Genomic DNA, 17,346 nt, shown 5'->3' on the forward strand with positions numbered 1-17,346 from the left:
ACCCGTCACAAGCCTCCACCAACCCATGCGCAACACTAAAAAACCGGCACATACGCAGCACTAAAAAAGGGGCACCCAGTTGAAATAAAGCATAACACGTCCCACCCTGATGAAAAAAGCAGTTTGCTTTTTGCAAACCCAGTACCTAATCACTTTATGCCACTCATTGTCACAAGACATTGCTAAAACACGCTGTTTCTCAGAACAGGAACTGGACGCTTTCACCCCCAACCTTAACAATTTCAGCCACAGGAGGAGGGAAAATGGACGATCCTCCATCACAGTGGCTCCACTGCTTCCAGTGAAGCACCTCGCACGGGTAAGCAGGGAAGAAAACACAACCAGTAGCACAGTCAAGCATTTCCCGACAGAGAAATGTGAAGCAGAACTATGAAGGCACACTGGGAACGTGCGTGAAGTTTACATTAATATTGCCGTATCTTTTTAATCCATCCTACTGACAGCTCCTGACACTTGAGAAGTCTTGTGCACATTTGCAAGAACAACATTTGTATTTCTGTAACGCTTTCAGGTGAACTATCTGAAGGTATTTCACAAACGCCGTCTGAGAATCCTTTTATCATACTCTATATCATATTATGCATTGTGCACAATAAACCGGTTTCAAAGCAGTACCCCATGGCAAAACACCCCAGGCAGCATTTACCACTGACCAAGCCTCCCAGGTAGCCAAAGCCCCGGCAGCTGCTGCAACTCTGGGTGCACCAAATCTCTACCCAGATGAAAGACAACAGAGAAAGCCACAGAGTTTGCTGTGGTTTTTGGTGTGTTGCAAAGTCAAAGCTGAACAAATCCATATAAACTCCCGAATTTCAGGCCACTTTCAAAGCTGGACACAAACACACATTCTTCATTTTCCAAAAGACTTTCACTCTTCCTGTTGGTGTCCCTGGGAGCCAGGTGAACCTATGGGGATCAGGAGTCTTCTGTTTTCCATTTTGGGGGTAGCAACTTTCAAAAAAAAAGTCAAATCCCCAATGTGGAATTGACCTCATAAAAAAACCCAAATACACAAACATATTTTTCCAAAGTTTTTCTTTCATTTCTTCACCTGTACCCAAGACTGGAATGGGAAGGGCCACAAAATTGCAAGACAGTTTTCATTACAATGTGTTTATAGAAAAGCCAGAAATATAAGGACAAACATTGTTCTTGGAAGATTTACAAAGCACTTTCCAGTTACAAGTCCTCAGGGGCGTGGGGTTAGGGAGGCAGCAGGTACCGAACTCCATGGGGAACAACCTGTGCTCTGACAGAGGGCAATGGGACTACCCCAGGCTTGGATCCCTTAACCAGAGTGTTTTGTGCAGCAAACAAGACGTGCCAGGTAGCGCTTTGGGGGATGCAGAGGTGTGGAGACCCTCCTTCCCCTTCACACATTCTGCAGGCATGCTCCGTGTGAATGGAAACCCTTGGCAGGGGGAAATCTGTGGAATGATGTGGTGCTTTCTTTGATGGGACATTCACTAAGGATTAATGGGCACTGCACCCCACTCACGTCATGGGGTAAATCTTCAGCTGTTTTTCCCCTTTCCTAATTAGCTGAGACCCACTGACAACCAAACCCGACCAGCAGCAGGGCCAGAGTGTAGAGGCTTCGGGACAGGAGGCTGGAGACCAGGGCAGGACAGCATCACCCACCTCGGAGACACCCGCTTCCACATTGAAACACCCCGTCCACCCTGCCTGCCTGCAGGGCAGGGAAACAGGCTCCTCAGCTCCAGAAAAAACACCGAGAAACATCAGAAATTATCTGCACACAGGTATAGAAAACGAAGCAAAACAGAGGCAGGCTGAGCAATGAGTGTGGTACCTATAGGGTACCCATAGGGTGCTGGTTCCAGGTAAAGAGACTCTGTCTGATGACACCCACAGCCTGCTGCTGCTGGAGGCTCTGCACCTCCTCGCTATCGTGAAAGGCTCCAGCAAGGGACCTTCTACGCAGAAAAATCATCAAAGACGACAGGTTTCAGTGAAACAATTCAGTTTTTATCAAAACATTCTCTGTTGGAAAGACAGGTTCAGCCAGACACACTGCTGTTGTAATAATCATCATTTTGCTGCTAAAACGTCAGCTGCACTGGAGATGCCCAGGCGCTGCACACGCAGTAAAACATCACAACGAGAAAACAGCATCAGACAGCCAGAAGGGAACACACTGCTGGTGTGACCCGAGCTTCTCTCCCACCCTGACAGCCATCCCGCTTCTTATGCCAGAAGTGTACCTGCGGTCATATTTTCAAACTTGTCTCTACAGTCACAAGAACCAGAGAGCAACCATTTGCCTGAACAAAAATACAGATGTGGGGTCTGTGACTTCAGCAAAAACTCCCACTGGTGTGAGGCCTCACAACTTGGCAATGCTTGAAAACCACTCATCAGGCACTTGATCTGATGACAATTTCTTGTGTACCTTAATTTTATCTGTTACTTAATCATGTGTTTTAATTATTTAGAGAGGTCCTAATAACTGATCAAACACTTTTAACCAAACACAGCATCTGACAAGTGCAGCTTCTCTGCCTGGCTCCACTCCGCAGCTCCCATTTCGGAAAGGCACCTGTTGCCTCCAGCACCTCGTTCTCTCCCAGCCCTCCATGTATGTCTCTGAACGCGACTTGTCTGGACTGACTCAGACCTCAGGTCAGCTCTGGGCCTGGAGGGGACTTCTGCAGCACGGAGAATGAGCAGAGGAAACCCCCACCTCTCCAAGGTTTCCCTTATTCAATTATGTTTTCAAGGTGAGAGGAGCAGGGCTGAAACCATCCCTCTACGTGTTAAGCTGCTCTCTTAGCATGAGTTTCCTTCCTTTCAGATTTAATTATTTTTTTCATTTCAGCAAATTCTGCTGCCATCACATTTTTAAGCAGCCACTGTTCATATGAGCAGAGAGGAATTTTGAAACTAGCCCTTTTTTCTGGAAGTGGCTTAGCTCCACAATTGCTTTTTGTCGTCATACAACCCCTTCTGTAGGTTGTTTCATTCAATCTCTTCCTAAACAAATGGTAATCCAAAACTATGGCATTCTTCTGAAAACCCAGTATCTGCACTGAGCAAGTTGCTTAGGCTCCGGGCGCTTCATCCCAGACAGCTCTCCATCTCATCCTGCACACTGTGTGAACCGGGAGCTGCTCTCCCACCCCAACCACACTTTTCACATTTTCCATTGCAACTGTACAAAAGTTTCCCTAAGTCACATCATAACACTTGGAATGAACAGCAGGTAGCTGGACATCAAGGTTGTAGGATAATCCAGGTTGGAAGGAAGCTCCAGAGGTCCCTCAAAGCAGGGCCAGCTCGCTCAGGGCTTTATCCAGCTAGGTCTTGAAAACCACCATGGATGGAGACTGCACAACTTCTGAGGGCAACCTCTGCCCTGCCTGACTGTCCTCGGGGGGAAGAAGCACTCCCTTGGACCCTGCAGAGCCTCTCCTGTGTCAGCTCATGCCCCTGCCTCTTGTACTCTCACCGTGCACCACCGTGAAGAGTTTGGCTCCTTCTAAGATGCTTTAGCACATCGAAATCTCCAGCTATTCACTAGCTGTGTAGGGAGCATACTTTGAGAAACCCATCTTTGTTGATTAAAGTGATGGACAGATTTAGAGAAAGCCTACAGAATGAGTGTAAAACAGCAGTGATTTCCAAACCAAAGGGTGGAAATTGTATTTGAAACTATTCAAAGCCTGTGGGATCCAGACATTTACCAGGGACTAAGAAGAGAAGTCTTGTTCCATTCTTCAAATGCTGGTGCAAGCCCTTCCCCTCAAATCTAATGTGAGCAGGCCAGGCATTAAACAGATCAACAGGCAAGTGTGTTTACTCACAGATTTGTCTCTCCCTCTCTTGCAGGGCTAACACAGACATAAGGAGGTCGGTCAATTTTGCTATGACATAATCTTGGCCGACTAGTGCCATTACATGACGTTGTCTTTTTCCACAAAGAAAACCAGCTTCAGGACAATTCCAGATCTATTTTCCTATGCAAGTGGAGCATCACATACATACACACTGTAAAGTGCATGGATGACTCCCCTGTTATTTTTCAAAGGGACAAAGACTACATGAGCAATTATAATTCTACTCATCTTACTCACATATTATGCTTTGATGTGATATTGAAAATCTGACAGGTGGCCAGTATATCACTGCTCTCCTTCAGCTCTCGGACAGAGTCCACTGTTTGACTGGCTACTGTCTGTGACTTTCCCTGTAATGACGGATTTTCCATTAGCTGTCTGCTGGTGACATGAAACCTTGAAAGGAAGACTCCACTGAAGACAAAGCTGTGGGTTTTTGTTTAAAACTTGCTGATGTGACAGACCTGGGTTATCTCTCTAAACTGAAAAAAAAATAGCTATTTATTTCAAAACACATGATGAACAAAGAGATACAATTACTCAAAGCCAGTTCCCAAATTGCAAGGAAATGTGGGCGCTTTTGGGAAGACAACAAGAGGGGAAAGCTTTTCTTAAATTTCCCCTCTCTGTACCACACTTAGGGAAGCCATTGCGAGTCTCCTGGAGGAGATCACCCCCTGCCTTTGCAGGACTTTGTGTTCCATTGTCGTCCCTAAGCTCTGGCTGTAAAACTGGTGTAAAGTGCTGAGATGAAACTTGGTGACTGGCAAAGCATCCCCTGCCAGCATTACCCAACAGAAACGGTGCTAAGGTTGCAATTTCCAAACACTGTTTCCCCAGACCCTCGGGGAAGAAGCACACCACACTCCTCCTCGAGGGCATTTCAGTCCCTGAAGAGCCCCCAGCCACGCCTGAACACCGGGGAGCTGGTCTGCCATTGCAGGCACTGGAGCTCGGCTCCCACAGGCTCAGCCGCGCGTGTGCACCAGAGCGCTGGGAGCATCACCGGGATGCCGGGGCCAGCGGCTGGTGACACACCGGCCATGGTGCCCTTGGCGCTGCCAGCTGCACCGCACATCACTGACACCCCCTCTGCATGAGCCTGTGCACAACCTGGGAGCCTGCCCGGCGCAAAAAACATCCCCCACTGCATCCATACAGAGCAAAGAGAAAAGAGACAAGGACAAAGGAGATGTCAGAACTCAAGACACAGCAAGGCTGGCCTTTCCTTTAACTCGGGAATTTGTATTTTCACATATGGTCATATCTGAGAGCAGTCAGGAGGAAAAAAGGGGCTACTAAAAACCAGGAATGCACTGCAATTCCTGAAGGCATTGTCCACCTTGGTATTTTGGGATTCCCCCTCCCTGCTGGGGCAAGGGAAGGAGGTGACAAGGACTCCTCCAGGTAGGAAACGGACCCACGCTCTGCCCCACCGGAGCCAGACGTGGTCCCCAGGCAAAGCCATGCGAGCAGGGAGACAATTCCCAGCAAGCCCAATGCGGCAGACTCAGAGGGCAGCAGCATCAGCAGAAACCCAGGCCATTACTGGGGCTTCTCCAACGAAGTAACAGGCACTGGGAGAGCTCTAGTCTTTCAAATACATCCTGAAATCCCTGAGACCCAGGCACTGCTGCTCTCCCCCAGCTTGGTTTCATTGCACTGATTTGGCCACACGTTGCTGGGAGGAGAGGGAAGAAGTAGGCATGGCCCAGTGGCTCTTTTTACTTGCTTTTTGGTCTGTTTCTTCAGACTCTGACTCACTGCAGCCTGGTTGAGACAGAGAGACTCAGAAGGACAAGAAACAGCCTGTGGGTTTTTCTTACATGACGGCAAGTAACTCTACTGCTGTACTTTGCCAGCACAGCAGGGTCAGTGCAGTGAAACCCCAGCACCATCCTCCATCAGCAGCTTCTCTTTGGCCAGGCAGCGCTGCACACTGGGCACCGTGGACCCCTGGAAACGCTCCCTATTGTCTCTTGGAAAATTTTGCAGGAGAAATCCTGACCCCAGCCTGCCCACTGCTTCCAGACAAAGTGGGAAAACCGGTCACCACCTGCTTCCCATGGGGAGGGACCCACAGGAAGGGGGATCGAGCTCAGCTGGGGGCACGGGGTATCCCTGGGTCTGCCTGGATGCGACAGCAGGCATCCCTTGGGTTATCCCACCTGCGTTTCTTCCCATCTCTTTTTCTTACTCAAAGACCAGATGTTTTAGTTCCATCCCTTGCTCGCACAGACACCCCCAGGTGTCCATGCAAGCTGCAGGGTGCTCTTTGCAAAGGTGATGCTGATGCAGAGAGACATTAGCAGGATACATGGCTCCTATCATGGTGCTTCCACAGAAAACTCCCCACCACCACAGCCCCACTGTCACACAGAATACCAGGTGTCATACAACACAGTCTGACTGTCACCACCCAACATGACATGTCACAACAAGGCAGCACATGCAGGGAATTTTGCGCAGTCTTCAGAAGTTCATGCACAAAAAAACACTTGTAAGGGAGGGCAGAGAAGCAAGGATGCGAATGGGAGGTGTTGGCCCAAGAAGCTGTGCTTTCTGCTGCTATTCTAAAAGAAAAGTCTTTCTACTCATAAAAGTTGCTTTTCAGCAGCAAGAAACACCATGGCAGGTTTCTCATCTCCTTCTTGACCCTAAAAGAGAGCAAAGCCAAAAGAGAAGGTGGTGCATCCCCTTCCCAAGCAGCACGATGGAAGGATGGAGGGCTCAGACATGAGACTCTGTCCCAAGGAGGCTTCAGCCTCTCTGCGGCACCACAGAGAAGTCACTGCCTACAGCTGCTCTCTCTTGATCTGCACTGCAGGTGAAACCCCTTTCCTCTCACCAGCCTTTACTTGTCTGCTTCATCCAGACAGCAAGAACTTCGGGGACATCGCTCTCCCCTAGACAGCCAGTGCACAAAGCTCTTAGCCCCGTGCTGCCTCTTTGGTCCTCCCAGAACCACTGTAATGCAAATAAGCAATAATCACGGTGATGGTGAACAGGAATAGGGATCCTACACAAAGTCTCATGTGCTGAAGGCTCAGCCTCCAGAAGCCATGGGCTTCTGAGCTCCCCAGAGCATCTGGGGGATCTTGGCGGATGGAAGAGCTCTACCTGACACCTCTGCAGAATAACCCTGTTATTTCGCCAGGAGCTGATGGCTCCCCGTGAACCGGAGGCTGCAGTTAGCAGCATTGTCTTGGGGTTTGAAGGGCTTTGTGCACAGAACAGTTCTTGTACAGCCACCTCATGCAGGGAAAATGGGGTAAGTGCAACTGTGGCCTCCAAAGAGCTGCTATTCCTTCCCAGTGAAATGCCCTGTGTTACAGCTGAGCATTGGTCCTCTCCAGTCTTTTCCTAACCTCCTTAAATTTTGCCATTATTTAAAGGTACTACTTAGCAAGAAAAAATATTATCTCCTTCTGAGTAGCCTCTGATTCCCTCAGAGGACACTCTCCCCACCTCTGCCTGTGTGAATCACCAGCCGGCAGAGACGGGCAGCACCAGGAGCGAGTACATCTCCGCAGCACACACGTGCTCCCTGCGATGCAAGCACCCCGTTCCTACGCCACCCAAGCACCCTGTCATGGCTGATCTTGCAGATCAGCAGCAAAGTCCCACACTCAGGCAATCAACAGAACAACTGCGGCAAAGGGCCAGTGCTGTATCCCACCGAGTGGCAAAAGTACAGCAGGGTCACCCCAGAGGGGGAGAGTGCCAAAATCCCCTCCAGCCCCCAGCAGGCTCCATCTCCTCCATCCGCACGTGGGGGCACCATACCCCGCTCCCACCTGAGCATGGCAAAGGCAGGTGGCCAGGCTGCAAGTGGCCAAGCCGCGGCTGCCCTGGTCCACATTGCTGCCCGGGAAGGGATGCGTTCCCTTACGGGTGGTGGGGGAAGGAAGGAGCTCTGCACAGCTTAACCCCTCTGCAGCCCCCGCGCGGGGCAGGGGTCATGGACGCCTGTGCTCCCAGCTGCTGTCCCTCCGCCACCCTGCCTGCCCAGACCCCGTGCCCTTTCCATTCGGTAGGGGTATTGATCTGCTGGCAGCAATGGGCTGGATAATTAGCCAGGAATTAGGGTTTCTATTACAGCCAGGAGGCTGCCCCAGCTGATTTATCACCTGAATAATTTACTGTGATTGAAAGGAAATTAAAATGAACTCCATTTGACAACTGTGTGCTTTTATGGGCTTTAGTGAAGACTCAAAAGCCAAATTAATAGCCTGGTATTGTTTAATAGTCTACTGAGAGTAAATATGGGAAGGTTTTTCCTCTCCTGATGTGCTCTCTTAGGCTGGATTTTAGAGCTGTTTTTTTTCCCCTCCCACCAATAAAGCCACAGACTGGGTAAGAGGAGGTTTCAGCTGGAAGAGGCACAGACGTAAAAACCACAGAACCGCCCTTGCTCCCTGCTCCTCTCCACACTGCCAACACTTGCCCTCACCTGCCCATTTCTGCAGGCAGAGGGGCTTACAGTGCCGGCAAAATGGGGGTGAGCAGGCAGCACCCACCGGCTGCCCCCGGCCAGCACCGGCACCGGCAGCTGGGGCAGCGCATCCAGCTGCTGACCCTGGCCAACCTCCACCGGCGCGGGATGAGGGACCGGCTGCCAGCAGGGAGGAACGCGGGACAGCACGGGGGTAACGCAGCCACCCGCAAAGTCGCCCCGCACCCTGCGACCCTCAGTCGCCGTGTCCACCCCCTGCCACCCCAGCAGAGCCAAGGGTGCGTTCCGCCGCTGCACAGGGTGCCAAGCCCAGCACAGGCACGCCTTCCCGCCCAGCTGCCTGCCTGCCTCCTGCCTGCACACGAGGAGCTGCCTGCAGAGCTGGCAGATCGATGCTGAACTCCACTTTTCCTTTTCCTTTGTCTTTTTTCTTGCTTTTTTTTCCCCCAATTTTAGCATTTGTGTCCATTTGTCAAGCCGTGTGTTGTTGTCTTGTTTTCCTTTTTAACTTGCTCTTCGTTTACCACACCCTGTTACACAAGTCATGGGTAAAAGCTTGCATTTACATGCTCAGATCACTTCTGCAGGTGGCAGATCAAGAAAAGATTTGAGTCTGGACATTCAAATATAGCCATGGGTTAGTGCCATAATTTTCACGGTTACTGGACAACATAAAGTTTTGGGAAGATACAAGCAAATATTAGCTCTGTATTTCTCACTGCAAGTCTAGGGTATTTTAAGAAGATCCTCAGCAGCCACTGTCTGCGAAAAGGTACTGTCCCTCAGGAAAAAACATATTATTCACACAAACAGGAAAATGAGTCACATTTTCTGGCTTTAACTGACTTTTTCTGACTTTTCTTTTGTCTGACATATTTCTGACTTTCCCCTGTTACTCGTAGGATCAAACCCCAACGCTGTGAGGACTGTACATCTCCGTGCTCTCAGGAGCTGCATTCCTGTGGACACACCATCCAACACAGCTCCTCGCAGTGAAAAACAAACTTTTGTCTTTCCAAGCTGGCAAATACTTGGCCAGATAAAAGTAAAACTTGAAGATTTTCAAAAGGATTTACGCCTCTCTCTTGGTCAGTTCAGAGAACTCCTTCATCGCAACTCTCTCTGAAACAGAGGGCAATTGGGTTTTAACTTTGTGCAATTTTTCCAATTTTTTTCAACTTATTAGTAATTTTTTCAGGTTCATTAGTTATCCATATTTCATCTGCCTCTGCTTATCTCCAGATCCAAACTTATCTGCACTGCATGTTATGAATACATATATTAGTATGTATTTGCCAGGTTACTGGTTTCTACCTAAGCCCAGAGTATCTACATTTTATCCAGAAATGAATCCGAGAACAAATATTCATTTAGGTCTAGCTAAAAGCAATGGGAAAGCATCAGCAAGGGCCTGGGAATTATCTGCTATTAGTGGCAAGCAGTTCTCTTCTAAGTTGGTGACCTACATAGCGTTGAATCTGGTCACATCATGTTATGCCTCATTATGGCCCTGATCTAAAGTCTATTGAAGTCAATAGAAATATTCCTCTTGGCTTCAATGAGTATTCGATTGGACCCATGTGTGAAGCTGAAAATACAAGAGAATCCATTTCTGTTGTGGACAGAAATCCAGCATAGATAATTCTCTTGTTTATTCTGAAGAAATTAATGCACTGCCTCTCCTGTCGAGCCGATCCTGCTGTATATCCTTCATCCCACAGTTTTCCCCTGTAGAGGCATTAATCCCGCTCTCACAGCCACCAGAAGCGCATCGGTCTGTGAGCCCCAGGCTTGTCTCCTCCACCCATCCAGTCTACCATGCCTGAAGCCCCTTGGCTGGCGGCTGTTTCCCAGGTCTTGATTTCCAGGAGCATCTTCTGTCCGTGCTTTAACTGGCGAATGCGTTTGAGTCAATGGTTCACACGACCGAGGCCGCGGGCTCGGCCATCCCAAGACGACTTCCCCAGGGAGCTGGGGAGAGGTCCTCCATCCTTCTGGCTGGAATCGCAGGAAGCCACCAGAAGGACAAACAGCCTCACAGCCACACAGAGGGGTTTGCTGAGTACAGCCAGCACCTCCAGTTCCTCCAGCTGGATGCTCCTAATGGAAAATTACACCACTTGGTGTAGCAGCTCTGGGCATAGGAAGGACACGGGATGAGCGCCAGTTCTGGATAAAATCTGAATTGTCGGTGCAGCAACAACAAATGGTGGGGTTTTGCCGGTGACAGGGTCAAGGCAGGAGTACGGTGGTCGGCCACGGACATAGCTGTACAGGACAACTCCAGGGCAGGCAGGCAAAAGCCGCTCCTTGTGTCAGTACGGCTTTGCTCCGAGGGAAGTCTGGATGTCGGCTGTGCAAGCAACATGAACAGCCTTCCCCATGGGCAGTGGGACTGCACTGCAGAGCCGACACCGTGGGGAGCAGCAGGGCCCATACCCACACACATCATGAGGCACAGAGAGGAGAACAGGAGCTGCTGCCAGTCCAGGAGGCAGATGCTGTGAAGACTTTCCTTCTCCGGAACCTGAGGATTACGTGACATTCAAGCCGTGGGCTTTGTCCCAGCCAATGAAAGAGCTGCACGGTGCTCGTGGCCAGCAGCCATGAGCAGAACGGCAGTGCAATGGTGATGTTGCAAACACAATGCTACGTGCATTTCAAAATCCGTGCCCAGAAATATGCGAAATCAGTTTTCCACGAACATTTGCAGCCAGTGCAAATCAATCACAGGCTGTTTGCAAAAAATGAGCACAAAAGGGCACAAACATGAGGGAGAAGAATTCATTTTATACATGGATTCATGTTTATAGCGGGTTTCTGTTGCGGGGAGGTGGGCCAGGGTGCTTCTAGAGTACTGACTTTATGCCTTGATTACTCCCCCATAACATACAGACATGAGAGGACTTGGCTCCGTTTGCACAGCCAACCCTCAGCCTCAGGCTTCCCAGCTCCCAGCTGCTGTACTTCACCTGCCATTGAACATTTCTTACGCTCTGCATGTGCAGGTATCACACACCTGTGCTGCAGAGTACACACCTATGCATGCATAGCTGCACCACCGGGCATTAGGTGGCAAAATGAGGCACATAATAGAGGATGCCTTACTTCTGCCCTCTGATGCACACAGTCTGACACAGTCTTTGATTATACAAACCCATGGTGGGATCCCTGCCTCAGCCAGTGCATGCAGTGGGCACTGTTTCTGAACAAAGGACTGTCTGATATTTTATTTTCCTGTCATTGTTCAGCAGTTGCCTTCCCTCTCAGCATTGTATGAGCCCTTCTCCAAAAACAAATATTCATTCCCTGCCTATAGAAGGCACAGCTTACAGCAGATGTGAAAACTCAAGATGATGCTTGTCAAGAGCACAACATATTTTGAGGTGACAAATAACTTATGAGTCTCCATTTTATACAGGTGAACTGAGGAAAACATTAAAGATGGAAAAGTAAAGGAAAGCAACTGGAAGCACTCAAAGTAAAGGGTTTGACAGCAGTGAGCAAGCACTCCCACACAGTCCATCAACACGTCTACCTATGTGAGGGGCAGTGTACACTTTCCAACAGGCAAGCCCAGATTTTGTCCAGAAAATGCATCTGGAGGACTTTGGGCAGCTGGAGCCAGCCTTCAGCTGGGGACCGAGCATGCTGAGGTTGCAAACACTTTGCTGTGCAGAAGGGACCTGTCCCTTCTCACCATGACCAAGGGACTGTTCCCAGCGCACAAGCAAGGAGGGAGACTTAGCGAGGAGGCACAAAACAGGGAGAAAAAGGAACTTACTTGTCTAGAGAATAGCAATTCTTCCAGTAAAATACCTGGAGCACTCCTCAGGTGCGCAGGGACATCAACAAATTTTTGTGCCCAAGTAAGATTAGTGATATTCAGCTGGCTGCCGCTGGACCATGTTTCTAATAACTTAGATAAGCAGTGGGTCAGCAGCTCCTACTAGACTTCTCCCCACATCTTGTCTCTATGGGAAGGAGCATCTTTTCCTTGTGTTCCTCTACAGAAATAGCTCATGACTCCACACACCCGTTGCTGACTTAGCTCCTAATGCATGGCTCTGGGCTCAGCAGCACTCTGGACAGCCAGATGCCGGAGGCAGGTCTTGGTTTACTACAACAATCTATGCCAGGGACAACTCTGGTTTTCCAAGTCACATCATTAATATTCTCAGTATTTTCTTTCTCTTTTTTTTTTTTGGCCTTACTAATTGATCCACACAGCTTCTCCGCTTTGGTTAAGTATCATGACAGCTTTGCTTGACTTGCCAAAGAGGTAAAACATGACTGCTTTGGTAAGCAGTGGAGTTCATACCGCATCCTTGTGAACCAGAGCTAATCATACAGATCACATGCGTTCATGTTGAAAGTTACACTTTACATGGCACCAGAAAGAAGAAGCCAAGCCCAAACAGCCACGAGCCCTTAACCATGGCGCAGCCTTCCAAGAGCAAATGACAATGCTCCAACCTACATACAAACAACTACAAACTCCATTTGTAATTAAACTTAAATATGCCTAGGCAAGGCGGTTCTGCTAAGCATCTTTTGACCATCATAATATCACATTTCCCAGCATCTGTTTGACTTCCCAGAGCATGCAGAGAGTACCCTGTTAACCAAATTAATAGGGGCATATCTCCAATCTTAACTCTCTGGCGGCACAGCCATTCTAGTCACAGCTCTTATGTGGACCCAGGGAGATCCTTGCTCCACCAACAGCCGAATATCCCATATTTGACAATCAGGATAACACTTCAGCAATATCCTCATTCAATTCTCCCGTTCTTCCTATTAAACCAGCAAAAGCTTATCTCTGGATAAACGTTCACTGCTGGACTGTCTCCCTTGAGGTACAGTGACATGACTCAGAGACTTCAGAACACAGAAATGAAGAGACGATCCTCTTCCATCACCACTCTCTTTGTAATGACTTTTTTGGCATATAAAAGTTAAAGAGGGACAGATCTAACACCACACAATTTCTAAGTGACCAACACTGAAAAGGCTGGCTGCAGGAGTGGGTGCAGTGCATGTCCTCTCCAGTATCACCGGTGTTCAGATGGGATAACCACCATCTAGTGGTACGTGAAGGCCATTTCACCTTCCAGAGACACCGCTTGTTTGGCTTTCCTAACAAGTTTTTAAAAAAATCAAATTGACCTCAGCATCTTCCCCATCTTTTTCCAGCTTGAGTTCAGATCTGCAGAGTTCCTCAGCAAATACAAACCAGGGAAACCACAAAACCAGCAGAAGCTGGTGAAAAGCAGATGGGTCTATGAATGAAATAACTATTGACAGATGTGAGCTTAAAGGCATGAGAAATTTCTACTCTACCATATGACTTTCAGCATAAGTAAGTAATTTTTCAAAAAATTTATACCAATACATATTCCTTAACTGGAGCCATGAAGGTAGTAGGCTGCCATGAGATAATCCCCAGTGGCCCTCTAATGTATAGATTCCTCCAAGGGAAATGAGTGGTTGTCTGCAGTTTGAGAAGTCCATCCACCTTGCTAAAAAGCAGGTCTAATATTAAGAACACTGAAGATTAATGGCCAAATACATCATTAAGTAGCAAGCTAGACTGATACTGCTGCTGACAACAGTATATTCATTTCTACCTCCCCCTCAGCAGCTAAATTAAGGCTGACGCCCAAGAAGAAGAAGAACACAGAGAGACATAGCTCATCAGTTTTTGCATGTGCTTCTGTATTGCGCCTGCAAAAAATGGAACTTTCCCAAAAAATTAGTGCCAAGTCCTTCTCAAGCACACTGCTAATCTGTAGGTGCAACTAATTTACCTTCACATACTAATTGGGCGTTTCTTTCAGCAAATGGCCAATTACATGCCTAATAAGCCATTTCTGGATACAAAAGTCTAATTTGTGTGCACAATCATGCTAACTATGAAGCAAAATTAGGCATTAGGTTTTGCAAGTCTTCTCCTTGTTACCTGCATAGTCTGCTTTTGATCTAACAAAAGCACCAGAAGCTGTGATGCTCTTTAAGCACTCGTTCGATGTGACTGGCCCAGATCAGGTGTCACTTCATACTCAAACACTTGCTAATGTTTACACAACAAGTGTTGTCCTTCATTTTTTTAATACTCAGTCTTTTATGGCTAACGTGCACTTGACTGAAGAGCTTGATACAACACCTGTTTCTCCATGCTTTTCTACTGAGACTCTGGGAAGTGTTTGGTGATGTTCACAAAGCAGACCTCTGCCAGCAGAACGCATATCCGGAAAACACTGAATGTTTGCAATAGTACCTGCTCTGGTTTGATGGGCTCAGTTGTTGTGAAAATGTCAGAATAATGTTGCCTCTCGAAGACTCGATCCAACACTTCTAGCTGCTGCTGGGTGAAAAGGTCTCCTCGCATCTGTTTCCGAAGAAAATCTCTGCCTGGGAGAGAATGGCCATTTGGTACTGGAGATTCCTGAATACCTTTCAAAGAGGAGAGAGAAGACAGAGAATAAGTAGGTATCACAATGATGTGATCACAGTGATCACACAATCACTACAGAGGAGTGTCTCATCCCTTGCACAGATGTGGGTACCAGTATGGTGACACCATGAGGACTCTTTGGTAGGAGGTTACAACCAAGACACATATTGCCAGAAGATGCACTGACCGGTCTTCCATTACAGCCAACCCTCAACACAATTTACCATTAATGGTTTCACACATAATTTAAAGGCAGGACAAAGGATAATGGTCACATCTTTGCTCATACCACTTTTACTGCACTACCTGAAAACCTGTCTGGTTCACGGTCTGGATGCAGGAGGACACGGGAGGATAAGTACACCACCTGATGCCACAGTCACAGTCAACTTGGGTCAGCTCCAGCAGATCTGCTTTGCCCAGTCACCACCCATACGCTTCACCCCCTTCCTGCGGTACCTCAAGTCTTGCTCAGCGCCATCCTGTGCTGACCTCTGAGCTATAGTGTGCTCATGTTGGGAAGCAGGGACTCTCCATCCAGCACCACCTCCCGCTGGCAGCAGCTAGCCAGACAACCTCCAAAACACAGGCACTACCTGCCATACTGAGATGGGATGTCCCTGGGGCTCAGAGTTACCACTGCAACACCGTCAGAAAGGTCTGATCTGGTGCACTGTTCTGGCACTGCGATTTCACTTTGTATTTCCTAAGCTTATTGGCATGATGAAAGCCTGGGCTCCAAGGCACGTTTTTCTCTCTCTCCCCATTGGCAGAGATTTTTAGCAGAAGTCGTAAGTGACTGCCCACAGCTGAAAAGCCATGAGACAAGTTTGAGAAATGTTTAGATTGGCAGTTCGAAAAGACTCCTGCAATACAGGGGCTTGTTTCGATTTGCTTTTTGCAGATTCACAGTGGTTTTCTACTTTTCCTTCACCTGTCAGTGCTAGAAATGTATCTTTTATGCACCGAAAGCTGAGGTCTGCAGTATTCCCAGGACTCCAGGAGGTGGAACTCCAAGAACAACAGTAAATATCAGATTTCTTCTCCAGATGGCAACACCGCACTAGACAGAGGGAGGAAATGTTTTAAAAATAGAATCTCGCTGCCAAGATAGTTTTGAGGAGCAGAATTCAAATGCATCCTTAACAAGAAGATTTTCATGAGTGTTGCAGTGGCTTACTGTCCAAGTAGTCTGCAGAGGAATAACATCACTCAGACCTTCTCTGGTACATTCTGCATCAAGTTTTTTGACGGCAAGGATCAGAGGCGATCTGTGCAAAGACACCCTGCCGCTGTAGACACCAGTTTTGTCCCCAGACATGTGCTGGTTATCAGTAACATGGGTGATGCCTGGTGGACAAGATTTTTCACAAAGGACTGTTGATTTGAGATCATCCTTCAGCACAGCTGGATTTTGCAGAAAATGCTGCTTATCCAGAAAACCAGGCTGCTTTAGCACAGATGTCTCAAACTGGGGGACTGACACACAGAAATACTTTTTCAACCTAGGTCACTCTCTAAAACAAACTGCTTACACTGAACAGGCATTTGATGTTAGCAATTAATACGGGAAACTTCCTTCTAAATTTTAGTTCAGCAATTTAGGCAACAAACAGCTTTACATTTACCTGTTTAGACAAAGTGGTACAACTTAAATCAAGAGTAGACAATGTTGGCTTTTGTAAAGTGCAAGGATCAGTTTATAGAATCATAAAATCATAGAATATCTTGAGTTGGAAGGGACCCATAAGGATTATCCCACACAGGAAAAAAAAAACTGAGCCTGTCCTCTGAATAGGAAGTCTAAGCATGTGTACAAGTGCTGTGAAAAAATACAAAGGGATACGGGAGCAGTATATCTTTAAATCTTTTTTTTTTTTTTTACTATTCTAAATCAAATAATATCTAATAGACCTAGTGCTGGGTTTAGTCAACCATAGCTTATAAAATTAAATTCTGGTTGCTAGCTGCATGGTAGCAAAAGGCCGGGGAGACCCTGTCTCTGGAGCACGGAAACTCTGGCTTTAAATTTCGGGTTAAACTAATGTTATTCACAATTTGGCATCAAAGTTAAAGCTTTATGCAGTTTTGGTCTAAAGGGGGTGATGAAAGGGAGTGAAATGATCCAAGACGTGGTATGACCTGGAAAACATTCTTGGCGACGACACCAGTACAGTTTGTGCATTGTTTATACACCCAGAGATCAGGTGTGTAATGAGACCCCATTGTATTTAAATATAGAGCAGCTGACTTGCGTTTCACCGGCAGCACTTGTATTACAGAGTGCAGCTTGGATTTTTTGGGGGGTGAGTAAGTTGGAAAAGAAGCACCAGACAAAGGCAAACCCTGGCGCAGCAGCCCCAGCCAGGGCCAGGCACCGGGGCCAGGCTGGGGGCAGAGTCGTGCTGGGAACTGGGCTCCCTCCCCCATCCAGGAGCACGATGTCCAGGGGCTCGGGACGGGCAAGGACAGAGACACCACCAAGTGCCCACGGTGTTGGCCTGGCCATGTCCATTCCCAGCTGCCCTTCCTCCAAGGGGCATCAAGGCAGGGGA

At 48.0% G+C, this 17,346-nt stretch overlaps 1 protein-coding gene across 1 annotated transcript in view; it reads right to left on the reverse strand.

Moving 5' to 3' along the window:
- Positions 1-17,346, reverse strand: part of PAX5 (paired box 5) — a 144,538-nt gene that overhangs the window by 75,342 nt on the left and 51,850 nt on the right. Inside the window, exon 6 of the mRNA XM_009321278.1 lies at positions 14,615-14,790. Coding sequence (XP_009319553.1) covers positions 14,615-14,790 — 176 coding nt within the window. The remainder of the gene's footprint in view (positions 1-14,614; positions 14,791-17,346) is intronic.

This window comes from Pygoscelis adeliae, unplaced genomic scaffold, assembly GCF_000699105.1.
Source record: "Pygoscelis adeliae isolate BGI_AS28 unplaced genomic scaffold, ASM69910v1 Scaffold433, whole genome shotgun sequence".
In the NCBI taxonomy this organism is placed as follows: domain Eukaryota; kingdom Metazoa; phylum Chordata; class Aves; order Sphenisciformes; family Spheniscidae; genus Pygoscelis; species Pygoscelis adeliae.